This window comes from Mobula birostris, chromosome 8 (genome assembly GCF_030028105.1).
Source record: "Mobula birostris isolate sMobBir1 chromosome 8, sMobBir1.hap1, whole genome shotgun sequence".
NCBI classification, from domain to species: Eukaryota; Metazoa; Chordata; class Chondrichthyes; order Myliobatiformes; family Myliobatidae; genus Mobula; species Mobula birostris.
This window is the reverse complement of record NC_092377.1, coordinates 67,958,413-67,971,982: the sequence shown is the minus strand read 5'-3', so window position 1 is coordinate 67,971,982 and position 13,570 is coordinate 67,958,413. Positions and strand designations below refer to the sequence as shown.

At 41.3% G+C, this 13,570-nt stretch overlaps 1 protein-coding gene across 9 annotated transcripts in view; it reads left to right on the top strand.

Annotated features, from left to right (window-relative positions):
• LOC140201367 (utrophin-like) overlaps window positions 1-13,570 on the top strand; it is a 524,122-nt gene that overhangs the window by 346,667 nt on the left and 163,885 nt on the right. For all 9 annotated transcript variants that reach the window (XM_072265376.1, XM_072265377.1, XM_072265374.1 and 6 more), the window contains one exon: window positions 7,096-7,268. In XM_072265376.1, the coding sequence (XP_072121477.1) occupies window positions 7,096-7,268 (173 nt within the window). The remainder of the gene's footprint in view (window positions 1-7,095; window positions 7,269-13,570) is intronic.

The following is a 13,570-nucleotide window of genomic DNA, read 5'->3' as shown; positions in this document are numbered from 1 at the left end:
TTTGAACATCAGAAAATAGTGAATTTGTACACATCAAGAACATGACTGATAGAACCAAGGCCTGTTCAAATGTACAAGAACTAGGCTGTGTTCAGAAAGGAGATTAATAGCTTAAGATAATGTTTGTACCATTTCCTGTTTTCATGGAGCATGAACACAGTACATATAATCACAACCAACACTGCTTTAGTCATAACCTGCATTGTGTAAGTCAATTGCAGTCTCAAATTGAAACACTTCACCATAAATGTAGTTATAGCACATGATCTGTTAATTAATAGTCTAAGATATTCATATTTTCCCCTCAGTTCATGCGTGCTTTAATTTCTGTCAGGGGATTTAGTACTGATGCCAAGGCAGTATTAATTCCCATCCACAAATTGGCCTGTTAATGCTGTTGAATATCACTAAAAAATAATTACACTTATTTTGTTAGAGATGGTCATTAACTAACATGTGCGCTGATACTTTGATCAAATACTGTTTCATTATCTGAAAATCAGTGAATGGAATTGAATGCAGTGCAGGAATCAGTGAACATTCTTATTTCCAACAATATGTTTGGGAAATTGAAAAAGGTGATCTGGCCTTGGATACTTTTCTGAGAAAATTGTTCAATGATATTCTGAGTTCAAGATCAATAACCTTCAACTGCCACAACTAATTTACTTTCTGCTACTGTGACTCCAACTAGTTCAGAATTTTCCTATTGACTTCCATTTTACCAGGGCTTCTGAATGTCATCTCTATCTTCATGCCAACAACAGTCAATTATACTCAGCCACAACATTTGTTCTGTGTGTGGATAGAAGCTGCAATGAGGCCTTGAAACTAACTGGGCCAAGTGAAAACCAAGCTGCGTAAGAGAAAGCAGGTTATGTGACAGTAACACACATCAAAGTTGCTGGTGAACGCAGCAGGCCAGGCAGCATCTCTAGGAAGAGGTACAGTCGACGTTTCAGGCCGAGACCCTTCGTCAGGACTGATGAAGGGTCTCGGCCTGAAACGTCGACTGTACCTCTTCCTAGAGATGCTGCCTGGCCTGCTGCGTTCACCAGCAACTTTGATGTGTGTTGCTTGAATTTCCAGCATCTGCAGAATTCCTCATGTTATGTGATGGTATCAGGTTCCCCGTCTAAACAGTCCAAAACTCAAAAGAAGTTTTTGAGCACTATCCAAATAGATATCTACAGTTATACCTCACTATAGGGAGGCTATACTGTGTCTATCTACTCTTCAAAGACTAACTTGTGTACCTGTCTAGTCTCTGTAGTGAGGTCTAGCTGCCAATACCTACTGTTTGAGTGGTGGGTCCCCCACTGCTTTTCAGAAATCTTTTATCAATTAGAAATCTATTGTGAGTGTTCAAAGTGTGTTAAGAGCAAAGCGGATTCAAAGGAGGAGATCCAGCTAATGAAGTATTTTAAGGATGGCTTATTTTATTTTTAATGATGCATGTTTAAGTTTAGACCAATACAATGGATTCTGGTTAATCAGCACAGTTGCTTATTTGGAGCAACTCTTAAACAGTGAAGACGAATCGAGTACAATTTCTAGCTAGCATCAGTTGTGTGCACTTCCATGGCCTTTAGGCACTACATCGTGCTTAGAGTGAGCGGTTTTTAAATAGCTTCGGTTGTGTTTGTGTTCAAAAAGCAGTGACTTTCTCACTGATTGCTAGTGAGAAGTAAGCAGTAAGACAATTCAGAACTGTTTTGCTGCACTGCAGTTTCAAGCATTCAGGTTTGGAGGTACTGGCATAGTTAGAGCATTGGCTGATTGGTAGGAGGCAGTGAATGGGAGTAAAAGGATCCTTTTCTGGTTGGCTGCCAGTGTCTAGTGGTGTTCTGCAGGGGTCGGTGTTTGAACCACTTCTTTTTGTACAGTATACCAATGAGTTAGATGATGGAATAGACGGGTTGGTGCCAAGTTTGCAGATGATATGAAGATTGGTGGAGGGGCAGGTAGTGTTAAGGAAATAGGTAGGCTGCAGAAGGACTTAGACACATTAGGAGAATGAGCAAGAAAGTGGCAAATGAAATATGATGTTGGAAAATTCATGGTCATCCACTTTGGTAGTTGAAATAAATGTGCAAACTATTTTTTAAAAGGGGAGGAATCCAAAAATCTGAGATGCAAAGGGACTTGGAAGTCCTTGTGCAGAACACCTTAAAAGCTAACTTGCAGGTTGAGTTGGTGGTGAGGAAGGCAAATGCAACGTTAGCATTCATTTCAAGATGTCTAGAATACAAGAGCAGGGATGTGATGCTGAGGCTTTATAAGGCACAAGTGAGGACTCACCTTGAGCACTGTGAACAGTTTTGGCTCCTTATCTAAGATGGCTGGCATTGGAGATGGTTCAGAGGAAGTTCACAAGGATGATTCTGGGAATGAAAGGGTTATCATATAAGGAACATTTGATAGTTCTGGGTCTGTACTCGCTGGAATTTGGGATGGGGGGGTGGATCTCATTGAAACCTTTTGAATGTTGAAAGGCCTAGACAGAGCAGATGTGGAAAGGATGTTTCCCATGGTGGGGGGGGGGGGTGGCTAGGACAAGAGGGCACAGCCTCAGGATAGAGGGGCATTGATTTAAGACAGAGATGTAGAGAAATTTTTTAAGCCAGAGGGTGGTTAATTTGTGGAATTTATTACCACAGGCAGCTGTGGAGGCCAGGTCACTGAGTGTATTAAGGCAGAGCTTCATCAGTTCTTGATTGGACATGGCATCAAAGCTTACATGGAGAAGGCCAGTGAGTGGGGCTGAGGAGGGAAAAAAGGATCAGCCATGATTGAATGGTGGAGTAGACTAAATGGGTCAAATGGCCTAATTCTGCTCCTGTGTCTCATGGTCTTCTGGAGATGCCAGAAACAGCCTGGAGTGAAAATGAAATGATTTCACAATTTCAGTTGGGTAGGAACTACAAAGAATTTGAAGATTTTGGCAATCATCATGAATGTTACAATGAAAATGAAGATATGGAACATGCAATTGATGAAATTATTGTATGATGGCAGCCTGTCATATGCACTAGGTGTTTGCACTGGTTTTGTTCATTTACAATCAAAAGAATACAGCAACATATACGAGATTAATTCCTTCATTAACAAGTATTAAGAACTAATGCAGCTTTATAGTACTTTCACAGTATTTGTCATATTCTAATTTGTTTATTTCATTTAAATATGCAATTTGTTACTCAGTTGTACAGTAGTTTGTCTTTTTTATACCTTTTTAGCTATTTCCATGAAACTTTGGCTAATTGGGGCAGTCACTTAATGGGTCAAAATGTACTGGTCCCAATGCGTTGCAATTAACTGAAATTCACTGTAGTTTTTAACCATACTTTTAACACACAGGGGATTTCTAATTTGTAAAAGATTTCTGAATTACAGAAGATTGACAAAATACAAAGGATTTCCAGCCACGGGTACAATTCTTAAAAGCTTAAAGAACATACCAATGCATTGCAGATGAATGAAACTGAAGGCTGAGGAATGAATTCCAGTTCTTCTTTCTGTCACACCATCTTTCTGTTATTCTCCTTGACATTTCTAACATTTTCCAATGCATCCTCATTTATTCTCTTTTCTACATGATATCATCTACATGTGATGTTTTCCAGATACCTTTGCTGGGACTAAGTAATTTACACAGATGGTTCAAAAGTTTCTCAGGGCAACGGTGGTAATAAATTGGCTACAGTTGACTACTTTAATGTAGACCAATTAATATAGTGCCATGTCTTGTGTTTGGACAATGTAGACAAGAATTAGCATGGTTTCTTCAGTCTGCAAATCTCTGAACATCTCTTAGCAGCCAGCCCAAGTACCCTTTAATCTTCGAACAGATCACGGCTTCAATTTTCCTTATGAACTGAAGATTGGTTCTTGTTGTACCAAGAAGTTGAGCAAGAAATATTTGTTAAAAGTTTAACTGTCACACTCCGACCCTTTGTAAAGGTCAATCTGCTGTTGTAGAAAGCTGAGATTAGCAATAAACCTCTTCGGCCCTGCAAGCTGAAATATTCATCACAGTTAATAATGGTTAAGAACTACTTGATGGGATCATTATCCTTCTATTGAGTATAGGCTGAGGAGGCAGAAATTGGCTGAACTATGCTGTCCAGTTTTACAGGCAGGACCTGGATGAGAAATTTTGCATCCTTTGGTCACTTGTTGTTGCTGGACAGGATCAGCTTACAAACAGTTGGGCAGAAGCTTAGCCAGGATTTAGTTGGGCCCAATGTGCTGTGTCTTTTTATATGGTGAGGTGAATTGAATTGACTGAGCTGGATAATACAGTTGGCTTCTGGTCCAAGCTTCTGCAGTGACTCTGTTATTTCTGTGCTGGGCATTGAGGATACACATGGAGTCATAGCTTTGTGTTAGTTGTTGCATTTCCACTTCTCGCAACAGGTGTTAGAGAACTGCTTCTGGTATTTAACATGCATGTTGTCTTTTGTTGTAGCTTCATCTGGATGACTTCTCACATTTAGGAATGGTTTCCTCTTTCCACTGTCAATTGAACCGGGGCATTTCTCTGTTTTGGCTCATTAGCCTTGCAATTACACTGCAGATAGTGCTATAATAACAAATTTGCTGCCTCCACATAATTCGAATGTCTCATTAACACCCAGTTTTGAAATGCTAAATCTATTCCAAATCCAACTCCTCAGCACACTGGAAGTAAGATGGAAATCCTGTCCTCAGTTGCCATCTGTATGCAGTTTGCATGTTCTCCTTTTGGGTTTCTTCCAAGTTCTCCCATAAGTTTCTCTGAACTCTGCCAGGTGTTAGGAAAGCCAGAGGGAACTGATGGAAGGAAAAGACACAGGGACGTAAGTTGAGGAATGGGCTGATGGGAATACTCTGACTCCAGGAACTAAATGACCTCATCTTGTGTTTATGGAAATAATCCCAGCACGGTCTCTTTTTTTTAAACTTTGCATGGGGCCAGGGAGTTGAAAACTTTGGAAACATGTCCAAAATTATCAGCTCCTTCTGCATATGCTTCATATACTGCAAGCAACCAGTTACTGAGGCCTGATTCCAAAATGTGTCAAATTTGGATGAAACAATGGTCGTCATGTCCAAAGGCAATGATGGTGGCAATGATGGTGTAGACTGAACTTGATTTTCTATAATAACCAAAGATAAGATGGGAATTAGCCCAGCATTTAATCCCATTTCAAATTTCCCTTGAAAACGTGACAGTAAGCCACCTTACTAACTTGGTGGAGGCTCTTTTTAGTGCTGTAGTACAGGGAGTGCAAGGATTTTGGTGCAGTGATAATCAAATAACCAAGATATATAACTAAGAATGGTGTTACACTTGTATTGGAATTTGTAGATGATAATAGTTTCTTGCATTTGGAAAAAAATGGTTGAGGTCTTGACAAGTTGCCGCACTGCATATTGCAAATGATACACGCAATAGCCACAGTTTGCCAATGGTAGAGGGAGGACTATTTCAAGTTCAAGTTTATTGTCATCTGACTATACATATATACAACCAAACAAAGCGATGTTCCTCTGCAGCACAGTCACCCACACACAATATATATCACACACAGCACATAAACCAAGATATTATACTATTAAAAAGTTAATAAAATATAATTCAAAATGTATGCAGTAAAGCACAGCATTGGTAAACAGTGCTCACTGTCCTAATGATGAGACCTCAGTGATGGTTGGGTAGTCATTAGTCTCTCAGCCTGAGGGAAGAAGCTGTTAGCCAGTTTGGCAGTCCTCGACCTGATTCCTCTGCACCTTATTCCTGATGGTAGTGGGTCAAAGAGATTGTGGATGGGTTGTAGGGATCCTCAGTAATGCTTTGGCCCCTTCACCTGCAATGCTTCCAGTAACTGTCAAAAATAGGGAGGGGTAGAGAGACCCGATGATCCTCTCGGCAGTTTTTACTGTCCTCTTCCGGTCCAATGCCTTGCAGCTTCCAACCCACACAATGATGCAGCCAGACAGAAGACTCAACGGTGCTCCTGTAGAATATTGTTAGAATGGGGGTGTGGAGCCTTGCACACCCCAGTCTTCTCAGAAACTACTGTGCCTTCTTGACTGGTGAGGAGGTGCTGAGAGTCCAGGTTAGATCGTCCATCATGTGCACACCTAGGAATTTTGTGCCTTCCACTTTCTCTTTGGTAAAGCCATTGATGTGCAATGGAAAATTGGGTTCCACTCAAGTGAGCCTTTTTTTATCTAGTTTGTAATCAAGCAGCTTAAGTTACAGTTGTAGTCATCCAAGCAAACAACGTGCATTTTATCACAGCCTTATCCTCTGACTTCCGTTTGATCAAAAGCCAAGAGCCAGCCAGAAGATAAATGCTTGCCACAGGTTTCCAACATCTAAATTCATCATGTAGTCTGGGTGTTTTCTTCACAAGTCTGTTACAATTAATGGTTTTCAGGATGTTGATGGTAGATTAGCCACAGGATAGGGGTAATATTTGGTTTAAATGGTTATGACCTGCCATGTAAGGGCTACAAAAATTATTTAGTTCTGATCAATGTTATTTGTGGCCCAGGACCTGTTCACTGCGGAATCTGATTGCTGCTACTGCCCAAGTAATCCTGAATGAGACTGAATGTTGCCTTCAGAATGAAGACAAGGGTGAAATGTTAGTTACTGGTGGGAATGAGCCAGAGTGAATCATGTTTGATAATAGATGCCCCATATCCCAGTTTATGAACATCTGACTTATGCACAGCTCATACATGAAAAGGAGCATTTAGGAGAGCATCAAGTGGGTTTGCTGGTTGTGAAGGGCAACAGGCATCTTCTGCTGCATGGAAACTCTTGATAGCTACATTATTGATTTGTGAACTGTCCAGATTACAAATCTGCATATTCATTGTCTCGCCAAGATGAAAATAATGTTGTAGCAGGAATGTAATCAAGATAAACTGCCAGAAATTATTACCACTTTGATATCAAATGATGCTCAAGGGTCATTTACTCAACCATGTGTGGATCTAAACAAATTAGTCAGGTAAAATAATGTGCAACTGTGAAGTATGTGAAGTGGTATCCCTGGAGAATCAGTATTTTGACTGTTTTGTCTTTGTTTTACTCAGGATATTCAGGCTGAGATTGATGCTCACAATGACATTTTTAAGAATATTGATGGCAACAGACAAAAGATGGTGATGGTCTTGGGTAATTCAGAGGAAGCTGCCTTGCTCCAGCAACGTCTTGATGACATGAACCAGCGATGGAGTGATCTGAAGACAAAATCTGTCAATATCAGGTTTGTAGACTGAGACAAGTGTTGTTGGAATACCTTAAATTGAAAGTGTAGACAAAGGCCTTAATTTGAAGCTGAAGAACGTCAGTTTGTCTGAACATAAAATGAAACAAAGCTATGAAGTGATAAGTTTCAAAATACTAAGAGGAAGGCAAATCAGAAAATGACTGAACACAAAAAAAAATCAGTTCTCAGCTGTTTGGAATGAATATAGTTAGACAAAAGTGAATTGTGCCAAATAATGCAAACACAAGAAAATCTGCAGATGCTTTAAATTCAAGCAACACACACAAAATGCTGGTGGAACGTAGCAGGCCAGGCAGCATCTATAGAAAGAAGGGCAGACGACGTTTCGGTGTGAGACCCTGCGAAGGGTCTCGGCCCGAAACATCAACTGCAGAGTCCTGATGAAGGGTCTCAGCCCGAAACATCGACGCATTTCTTCCTATAGATGCTGCCTGGCCTGCTGTGTTCCACCAGCATTTTGTGTGTGCCAAATAATGTTTAAATTCAATGGATATGCTATCACTCATGTGAAATTAGTCCTAACTTCAACAGAGTAGAAGTTTTGGGAGGAATATAATTCATTACATAGCATATTTAATGCTCTTAAGGAATGGGATGGATTTGAGAGGAATCGTGTCAGATAATGTTCCTCTTATATTTTGTCTTAAAACTTTAACAATTGTGTGTGGAATTTAGCTCCTTGAAAATAGAAGATGTCATAGCTGGAAGAAGTGAGAAGTTTATTTTAAATTTATTTTGTGAATGGGGTTGGTTTTCAGAAGTGAAATACAAGCTCTTAAAAGCCTAAGACTTTGTGACCTGCTTCTTCACTGGTCCTCCCAACATAAGATTGTCTTCTAAGTATTGATGTTATCTTGCATTAATTACAAAGCACTCATTGTTTCAAATAATGATCTGAGCTGTTTGGAATACTAGCAGATTTAAAGTAACACATATCCATGACTTTGTAAAACCAAATAAGCTGGTACAGGTGGCCCCTGTTTTCCGAATGTTTGCTTTACGACACCTCGCTGTTATGGAAGACCTACATTAGTTACCTGTTTTTGCTAACAGAAGGTGCTTTCACTGTTACGAAAAAAGGCAGTGCACACCTGAACAGCCAAGCCCCTCCCCCAGAACTGCATTCTAGCCGGCATTGCTTAAACACGTGCTTTATCTCAATTTATTTTGTGCATCCGTTAGCATGATGAGTTCTAAGGTATCGGAAAAGCCTAAAAGAGCTCGTAAGGGTGTTACACTCAGCGTAAAACTAGACATAATTAAGCATTTCGATCGTGGTGAACGAAGTAAGAACATTGTCCGCACGTTGAACTTGCCTGCGTCCACCATTCACACTATTTATACGCAGAGAGAGAGAATTTTGAAAGCTGCTGATGTTACTGTTGGTTCTGCTCGTAGCAAAGTGATCTCTCAGCATCCAGTAATGGATAAAATGGAAAGTCTCTTGCTTGAGTGGATTAATGGGTGTACAAAGCATGGTGTTCCGTTAAGTTTCCTTATACTTAAGGAGAAATCAGTCAGTCTTTTTAATAAGCTGAAACAGAAAGCACTGGACGATGGTGATGAAAGCGTTGCGAAAGTGGAACTTAAAGGTAGTCATGGGTGGTTTGATCGGTTTCTGAGGCGAGGGCAGCTCCATAGTTTAAGCAGTGGTCCCCAACCTCTGGGCCGTGGACTGATATGTGGCTGCGAAGAATGCAGCGGTGCAGGGGTAGTCGGAAAGCAGCCAGCACACCTTTAAGAGAAAAAGCCAAAATAAACAAGCTAATTAATTAGGTGCCGCCGGGCACGTAAATGTCGGCCCAGATCAGAGGCAATTGCCAATTGCGTCAGGTGGTTATTTGTATAAGCAAGTCATAGTCATACTTTATTGATCCCGGGAGAAATTGGTTTTCGTTACAGTTGCACCATAAATAATAGTAATAAAACCATAAATAGTTAAATAGTAATATGTAAATTATGCCAGGAAATAAGTCCAGGACCAGCCTATTGGCTCAGTGTGTCTGACCCTCCAAGGGAGGAGTTGTAAAGTTTGATGGCCACAGGCAGGAATGACTTCCTGTGACGCTCTGTGCTGCATCTCGGTGGAATGAGTCTCTGGCTGAATGTACTCCTGTGCCCACCCAGTACATTATGTAGTGGATGGGAGATATTGTCCAAGATGGCATGCAACTTAGACAGCATCCTCTTTGCAGACACCACCGTCAGAGAGCCCAGTTCCATCCCCACAACATCACTGGCCTTACGAATGAGTTTGTTGATTCTGTTGGTGTCTGCTCCCCTCAGCCTGCTGCCCCAGCACATGACAGCAAACATGATAGCACTGGCCACCACAGACTCATAGAACATCCTCAACATCGTCCGGCAGATGTTAAAGGACCTCAGTCTCCTCAGGAAGTAGAGACGGCTCTGACCCTTCTTGTAGACAGCCTCAGTGTTCTTTGACCAGTCCAGTTTATTGTCATTTCGTATCCCCAGGTACTTGTAATCCTCCACCATGTCCACACTGACCCCCTGGATGGAAACAGGGGTCACCGGTACCTTAGCTCTCCTCAGGTCTACCACCAGCTCCTTAGTCTTTTTCACATTAAGCTGCAGATAATTTTGCTCACACCATGTGACACAGTTTCCTACTGTAGTCCTGTACTCAGCCTCATCTCCCTTGCTGATGCATCCAACTATGGCAGAGTCATCCGAAAACTTCTAAAGATGACAAGACTCTGTGCAGTAGTTGAAGTCCGAGGTGTAAATGGTGAAGAGAAAGGGAGACAAGACAGTCCCTTGTGGATCCCCAGTGCTGCTGATCACTCTGTCGGACACACAGTGCTGCAAGCATATGTACTGTGGTCTGCCAGTCAGGTAATCAAGAATCCATGACACCAGGGAAGCATCCACCTGCATCGCTATCAGCTTCTCCCCCAGCAGAGCAGGGCGGATGGTGTTGGACACATTGGAGAAGTCAAAAAACAGGACCCTCACAGTGCTCGCTGGCTTGTCCAGGTGGGCGTAGACACGGTTCAGTAGGTAGACGATGTGTTTAACTGTGACGAAACTGCAATTTATTAGAGTCTTCCTGATTCTGGTAAGTGAAACTACACTGTACATACATTATTTCTAATTTATATAGGCTGTGTATTTATTATATCATTCCTGCTTTTACTATATGTTACTGTTATTTTAGGTTTTGTGTGTTATTTGGCATGATTTTGTAGGCTATTTTTTGGGTCTGGGAACGCTCAAAATTTTTTCCCATATTAATCAATGGTAATTGCTTATTCACTTTACAATATTCCAGCTTAAGAACCGTTTCATAGGAACGCTGTACCTTCAGATAGCAGGGGAAACCTGTAATTTCCACATCCTGGTCTCCCAGCAAACTGAGTGCGAATATTTAATTATAAAATATAGTACAGGGTGAGTGCCCCTTAGCCAAAAACTTCTGAAATCCAGACTTTTTTTGAGCGCTCACACAAAGTTACAAATGGAAAATTCCACAAGGCGCTGGGAAGATTCTCAGGCGAAGCACAATTCCCTGCACATTTGAGAGTTCTGAGAAGTGACCTGACATATGTAATGAAAAATAGAAAAACACTGCAAAAGCAGAACATTAAAATCTCAGTTGTGTATTGAAAGAATGAATTCATCAGTGTTTTGGGGGGGCACGTGCTACTTAACAGTATGCTGATCATGATACAAGCAAAGATTGTGACTGATGAAAATCGAACACCAAAAAAAGTTTACAATTCTGATTGTTTTTGTACCACAGACCATAAGATAGAGAAGCAGAATTAGGACATTTGGTACATGGAGTCTGCTCCACCATTTCATCACGGCTGATCCAATTTTCCCCTCTGCCTTCTCCCTGTATCCCTTCATGTCCTGAAGAAAGAATCTATCAATACCAAGCAAGAATCTATCAACCTCTGCCTTAAACATACATAAAGACGGCCTCCACAGCTGCATGTGGCAAAGAATTCCATAGATTCATCACCCACTAGCTAAAGAAATTCCTCCTCATGTCAGTATTAAACCAACACCCCTCTATTCTGAGGCTGTGTCCTCTGGTCTTAGACTCTTCCACCATCCTCTCCACATCTACTGAATCAAGGCCTTTCACCATTCGATAGGTTTCAATGAGGTCACCCCTCATTCTCCTGAATTCCAGTGAATATAGGCCCAGAGTGATCAAATGCTCTTCATATGACAAACCGTTCAATCTTGAAATAATTTTTGTGATGCTCCCACAATGTCTTCAGCCATCTCCCTCTGGGGTGTATAACATCTGGTATGACTTATCCACCTTCAGACCTTTCAGTCTCCCAGAAACCTTTCTAGTTATGGCAACTTCATACCTCATGACCCCTGAAACTTGGAACTTCCGTCATAATGCCTTCCACAGTGAAGACTGATGCAAAATACTTATTCAACTCGTCCAGTGTTTCATTGTCCCCATTACTACCTCTCCAGTATCATTTTCCAGTGGTCCGCTATCCACTCTCATCCCTCTTTTAAACTTTATGTGTCTGAAGAAACTTTTGGTATCCTCTTTGATATTATGGCTAGCTACTTTCATATTCCATCTTTACCTTAATGACTTTTTTAGTTGCCTTCTATTGGTATTTGAAAGCTTCCCAATCCACTAATTTTTGCTTTATTATGTGCCTTTTCTTTGACTTTGACTTTTCTTGTTAGCCATGATTGTGCCGTCTTTCTTTTAGAATACTACCTCCTCTTTGGGGTGTATGTATCCTGTGCCTTTCGAATTGCAGAAATTCCTGCCATTGCTGCTCTCTGCCAGTGTTCATTTCTATTCAATTCTGGCCATGCTTCTTTAATTGCTTTAACTCCACTGTAATACTGATGCATCTGACTTTAGCTGCTTCTTCTCAAATTCCAGGGTGAATCGATCATATTCTGATCACTTTTCCCTAAGGGTTCTTTTGCCTTAAGCTCTCTAATCAACTCTGGTTCATTGCACAACACCCAATCCAGAATAGCTGATCCTCTTGTGGGCTCAACCATGAGCTGCTCTAAAAAGCCAACTCGTAGGCACTCTAGAAATTTCCCCTCCCGAATCGAACACCAACCTGATTTTCCTAATCCTTCTGCTTAGTGAAATCCCCCATGACTATTCTAACATTAATCTTTTGACATGCATTTTCTATCTCCCATTGTAATTTGTAGGCCACACCCTTACTACTGTTTGGGAATCCGTGTACAACTCCCATCAGGGTCTTTTTACCCTTGCAGTTCCTTAGCTCTTTCCACAATGATTCAACATCTTCTGACCCTGTGTCACATCTTTTTAATGATTTGATTTCATTTTTTACCAACAGAGCAACGTCACCCCCTCTGCCTTCCTGTCTGTCCTTTCGATACAATGTGTATCCTTGGACACTAAGCTCCCAGCTATGATCTTTCAGCCATGATTCATTGATGCCTGCAACATCATACATGCTAATCTGCAACTGTGCTACGTTCATCTACCTTATTCCATATACTGTGCATATTCAAATACAATGTCTTCAGTCCTGTATTCACCCTTCTTGATTTTGTTCTCCTTTTACTTTGCAACGCATTCTACTTACTGCAATTTTGCCCTGTCAACAGCCTCAACTCACTACACATTGCCTCTGTTTGTAAACCAGCTGCTTCATCTTCAGCAGTTATCTGCCTTTCCAGTGATAGTACTTGCATTGAAACATAGACAGCTTAGGACACCAATCGCACCATGCTCAACCTTCTGATTCCTCACTTTGAGGTCTTACCAACATCTGTCTCTACAAACTCTCCACTAACTGTTCTGGCACTCTTGTTCCCACACCCTGTAATGCTAGTTTAAGTCCCACCGTGCAGTGTAAACAAACCTTTTCGTTAGGATTTTAGTCCCCCTTCAGGTGCAAGCCGTTCCTTCTGTACAGGTCCCAGCTTCGCTGGAAGAGAGCTCAATGATCCAAAAAACTTATGCCCTCCCTCCTACACCAACTCCTTAACTATGAATTAAACTGGATAACCTTCCAAGTTGTAGCCTCACTAGCATGTGGCATGGGTAGCAATCCTGATATCACAACCCTAGAGGTTCTGCCTTTTAACTTAACACCCAACTCCCTGAACTCCCAATGCAGAATCTCATCACTTATCTTACCCATGTCATTGGTACATAAGTGGACCATGACTTTTGGCTGTTCACCCTCCCACTTAAGAATGCTGAGGAATCAATCTGAGATATTCCGGACTCTGGCACCCAGGAGCAACATACCATCCAGGAATCTTGTTCT